This window comes from Cynoglossus semilaevis, unplaced genomic scaffold, assembly GCF_000523025.1.
Source record: "Cynoglossus semilaevis isolate Cse_v1.0 unplaced genomic scaffold, Cse_v1.0 scaffold1397, whole genome shotgun sequence".
NCBI classification, from domain to species: Eukaryota; Metazoa; Chordata; class Actinopteri; order Pleuronectiformes; family Cynoglossidae; genus Cynoglossus; species Cynoglossus semilaevis.
Window position 1 is genome coordinate 16276 of NW_007585156.1, and position 5178 is coordinate 21453.

The following is a 5178-nucleotide window of genomic DNA, read 5'->3' on the forward strand; positions in this document are numbered from 1 at the left end:
GGGGGGGGGACAAGAGGGTGGGGGGGGACAATTTATTTACGACTTTATTCAAAGGACGGTTAGCGTTCACATCAAGCAGATTTGGTTCCTCTGGGAATCGAACCCTCACCTTGACGGTCTCGTTCCAGCACGGCTGCTTCACCTGGTAGTAGATGACGGAGTGGTACTCCGTCACGCCCTCGTAGCCCGCCCCCGGGAAGATGGCTTTCTGGAGGCCGACGACGGACGAAGGACGAAGGTTATCGCAAGAAACACAAAAAGAAATTAAAAAAATATATATATATATATATATGAATAAATAAATAAGTGTCAGAGTCGTTGGTTACAGAAGCAACAGTCGCATTCTGGACATGCTAGCAGATTAGCTCTGGAACATGCTAGCAGATTAGCTCTGGAACATGCTAACAGATTAGCTCTGGACATGCTAACAGATTAGCTCTTGACATGCTAACAAATTAGCTTTGGAACATGCTAGCAGATTAGCTCCGAATTAGATAACATATTAGTTCTGAACATGCTAACAGATTAGCTCTGAACATGCTAGCAGATTAGCTTTGGGACATGCTAACAGATTAGCTCCGGAGCAGCTAACAGATTAGCCCTGAACATGCTAGCAGATTAGCTCTTGACATGCTAACAAATTAGCTTTGGAACATGCTAGCAGATTAGCTCCAAACCAGCAAACAGATTAGCTCTGGAACAGCTAGCAGATTAGCTCCGAATTAGATAACAAATTAGATCTGAAGCAGCTAACAGATTAACTCTGAACATGCTAACAGATTACCTCTGAACATGCTAGCAGATTAGCTTTGGGACACATTAGCTCTTGACTAGCTAACAGAATAGCTCTGGAGCAGCTAACAGTTAAGCTCAGAAGCAGCTAACAGATTAACTCTGAACATGCTAACAGATTAGCTCCGAACCAGCTTAACAGGTTAGCTTTGGAATGCTAACAGGTTAGCTCTAAATCAGCTAACAGATTAACCCTGAACATGCTAACATATTAGCTCTGGAGCAGCTAACAGTTAAGCTCAGAAGCAGCTAACAGATTAGCTCTGGAGTAGCTAACAGGTTAGCTTTGGAGTAGCTAACAGAATAGCTCTGAAGTAGCTAACAGATTAGCCATGAACATGCTAACAGATTAGCTCTTGACTAGCTAACAGATTAGCTCCGAACAAGCTAACAGATTAGCTCAGAGCAGCTAACAGTTTAGCTCAGAAACAGCTAACAGATTAGCTCTGGAGCAGCTAACAGATTAGCTCTGAACATGCTAACAGGTTAGCTTTGCAGTAGCTAACAGATTAGCTTTGGAGTAGCTAACAGATTAGCTTGGAAGCCGCTAACAGAATAGCTTTGAACATGCTAAGAGATTAGCTCTGGACATGCTAAGAGATTAGCTCTGGACATGCTAACAGATTAGCTCTGGAGCAGCTAACAGATTAGCTCTGAACATGCTAAAAGATTAGCCCTAGAGTAGCTAGCAGATTAGCTCCAAACCAGCTAACAGAATAGTTCTGAATCAGCTAACAGATTAGCTTGGAACATGCTAGCAGATTAGCTTCGGAGCAGCTAACAGTTTAACTCTAAACATGTTAACACATTAGTTCCGATACATGCTAACACATTAGCTCCGATACATGCTAACACAATAGCTCCGATACATGCTAACACATTAGCTCCGATACATGCTAACACATTAGCCTCCTTCTTTCACCTCCACGTAATTGCCCTCGTCGTCGTGAACCGTCAGAGTCAGCTCCACGTTTTTGGGCGTCTTCTTTTTGCCCCGGTCGAACTCCCCCTGCACGAGGGTGACGTAGATGTCGTTCCTCACGTTCCCTGTAGAGAGAGAAAAAAAAAACAAAAAAAAAACAACCCGTCAGGCGAACGTCGCCCCCTGCGGGTGAGAAGGAGGAAAAAAAAAAAAAAAAAAAAATCTAAAAAACTCACCTGGTAAGATGATTTCGGGGAAGCCCATTTTCCGGACCACGGCCGTGCTGCGGACCACAAAGTGCGGGTAGTCCTTCCTGACCTGGGCCAGATCCCCCGGGAGAAGTTTGAGGGTCACGAACAACCCTGGAGGCAGAGAAGAGAATGACAACGGAAAAAAAAAAACAAAAAAAAAAACATTTATTTTTGCTGCAAACACAAAAAATGGGTCAACCATCCCTAAAATCACACAGAGAAGTAGGGCGTGAGAGTGGGGTCAACCATCCCTAAAATCACACAGAGAGTAAGAGAAGTAGGGCGTGAGAGTGGGGTCAATCATCCCTAAAATCACACGGAGAGCAAGAGAAGTAGGGCGTGAGAGTGGGGGCGACCATCCCTAAAATCACACAGAGAGTAAGAGAAGTAGGGAGTGAGCGTGGGGGGCGACCATCCCTTTATTTTTTTTTGTACTTTACCCTGGCCTTTATGATTGACCTCCCGCGTGGCGATGACTTTGTTGAAGACGGCGGTGAGCGGCTCGTTCTCTCCGCTGACCCGGGAGAGCGGCGACATGATGAGCTGCCGCTGACGGATGTACGTTTCCATGGCGATCCTGCGGGGAGGGGGCGGGGGGGGAAACAAGGAGGGACAATCAAGATGACGCACAAAAAATCTTGACGTTTGAAAAATGGGTTTTGTTGTTCGTAAATGTGAGATGGTATTAGCGTTAGCGTTAGCATTTTAATTTTTTTCAGGCTACAATTTTTCACAGAATACATTAAAAAAAAAAATAGTCGCAAAAAATCCCGGCGTTCGAAAATGGGTTTTGTCGTTCGTAAATGTGAAATAATATTAGTGTTAGCATTAGCATTTTAATTTCTTTCAGACTACAATTTTTCGCAGAAAACACTAAAGAAAATAAATTAAAAAAAAATAAATTGTCGCATAAAATCCCGACGTTCGAGAATGGGTTTCGTCGTTCGTAAACGTGTAATGACATTAACGTTAGCGTTAGCATTTTAATTTTTCACGGGCTACAATTTTTCGCAAAAAAACGCTACAAAAAAAAAAATTTGTCGCATAAAATCCCGACGTTCGAAAATGGGTTTTGTGGTTCATAAATGTGAGATGGTATTAGCGTTAGCGTTTTAATTTCTTTCAGACTACAATTTTTCGCGGAAAACGCTAAAAAAAATAAAATTGTCGCAAAAATCCCGACGAGAAATGATACTAGCATTAGCGTTAGCATTTTAATTTCTTTCAGGCTATAATTTTTCGTGGAAAACGCTAAAAAAAAAAATAAATATTCGCAAAAAATCCCGACATGAAATGATACTAGCATTAGCGTTAGCATTTTAATTTCTTTCAGGCTACAATTTTTCGCAGAAAACACTAAAAAAAAAAATTGTCGCAAAGAATCCCGACGTAAAATGATACTAGCGTTAGCATTAGCGTTTTAATTTTTTTCAGGCTACAATTTTTCGCAAAAAACACAAAAAATTGTCGCAAAAATTCCGACGTAAAATGATACTAGCGTTAGCATTTGCATTTTAATTTCTTTCAGGCTATAATTTTTCGCAGAAAACACTACAAGAAAAAAATTGCCGCAAAAAATCCCGACGTGAAATGATATTAGCGTTCGCATTAGCATTTTAATTTTTTCCAGCCTACAATTTTTCGCAGAAAACGCTAAAAAAAAAAAAAAAAATTGTCGCCAAAAAATCCCAACGTGAAATGATATTAGCGTTAGCATTAGCATTGTAATTTCTTTCAGGCTACAATTTTTCGCGGAAAACGCTATAAAAAAAAAAAAAAAATTCGCAAAAAATCCCGGCAAGAAATTAAAATAGAACTGATATTAGCGTTAGCATAAGCATTTTAATTTTCTTTCAGCCTACAATTTTTCGCAGAAATCTCTACAAAAATTAAAAAAATTGTCGCAAAAACTCCCGACGTGAAATGATATTAGCATTAGCATTAGCATTTTTACTTTTTTCAGAGTCAAAAACTTCAACGAGTCTCGCTACGCTAACCTCCCCTCGTCCCCTCCGCCCGCGCAGCCTCTCTTCCTCTTCTTAGGCCTTTTCGAGCCAATCCGAATCTTGGAGGTCGCATGACTGCCCCCTAGTGGCTCTACACTACTCACTGTTGGAAGGGGATGAAGTGCTGTTTGTCCTCGTCGTCCGTCTTCCCCTGGGCGACGTCGGTGATGTCCATCACTGTAAACACAGAGGGGAAGAGGGGAGAGGGAGAGGTGAAGTCACCTGTTGCCGGGCGGATCAGCCGATCAACCTTCAGGCTCTGAGTCACCTGTTGCCGGGCGGATCAGCCGATCAAGCTTCATCTCTTCCTTCATGTTTTTTTTTTGTTTTTTGGACTCATTTCTCAAGTTTTATCAAATTTGTAAATGAATCAATACATGAGTCAGCCACTAGGGGCGTCGTACCGGCGACTCCGAACGGCCTCCTCAGCCCCCCCGTGTGCTTCTTGCCCTCCTTCAGCTCCATGCTGCCCACCCTGACGATCTGACAGACCAGGAAGAGACGCTGCCGCATCAACTCGCCGCTGCTCAAGTCCTGGAAAGACACAAATATAACATATAAAACAAAGTCCAAGGACAACCAGCAGGGGGCGGTATGGTGTGAGGAGGTGCGTTAGAGATATTATTCAGACCTACTGCCGCTGCCGGGGGGGGCGTTAGCGATGTTAGGGATGTTAGTGATGTTAGCGAGTTTAGCGGTGTGTGCGATGTTAGTGATGTTCGCGATGTTAGCGTTGGTAGGGATGGTAGCGATGTTAGTGGTGTTAGTGATGTTAGCGTTGTTAGTGATGTTAGTGATGTTCGCGATGTTAGCGATGTTAGTGATATTAGCGATGTTAGCGTTTTTAGCGATATTAGCGATATTAGCGATGTTAGTTATGTTACTTATGTTAGTGATGTTAGCGATGTTAGTGGTGTTAGCGTTGTTAGCGATTTAGTGATGTTAGCGATGTTAGCGTTTATAGCAATGTTAGTGATATTAGCGATATTAGCGATATTAGCGATGTTAGTTATGTTACTGATGTTAGTGATGTTAGCGATGTTAGCGATGTTAGTGATGTTAGCGTTGTTAGCGATGTTAGTGATGTTAGTGATGTTCGCGATGTTAGCGTTTTTAGCGATATTAGCGATGTTAGCGTTGTTAACGATGTTAGCGATGTTAGTGATATTAGCGATGTTAGCGTTGTTAGCGATGTTAGTGATGTTAG

General features: G+C 42.3%; 1 protein-coding gene across 1 annotated transcript in view; it reads right to left on the reverse strand.

The window, feature by feature from the left end:
• LOC103398918 (dedicator of cytokinesis protein 5-like) overlaps nucleotides 1–5178 on the reverse strand; it is a 40995-nt gene that overhangs the window by 15973 nt on the left and 19844 nt on the right. The window contains exons 8-13 of the mRNA XM_025053882.1: nucleotides 4376–4583; nucleotides 4076–4148; nucleotides 2406–2542; nucleotides 1951–2076; nucleotides 1715–1839; nucleotides 110–208 (exon numbers count right to left, since the gene is read on the reverse strand). Of these exons, the coding sequence (XP_024909650.1) occupies nucleotides 110–208; nucleotides 1715–1839; nucleotides 1951–2076; nucleotides 2406–2542; nucleotides 4076–4148; nucleotides 4376–4583 (768 nt within the window). The remainder of the gene's footprint in view (nucleotides 1–109; nucleotides 209–1714; nucleotides 1840–1950; nucleotides 2077–2405; nucleotides 2543–4075; nucleotides 4149–4375; nucleotides 4584–5178) is intronic.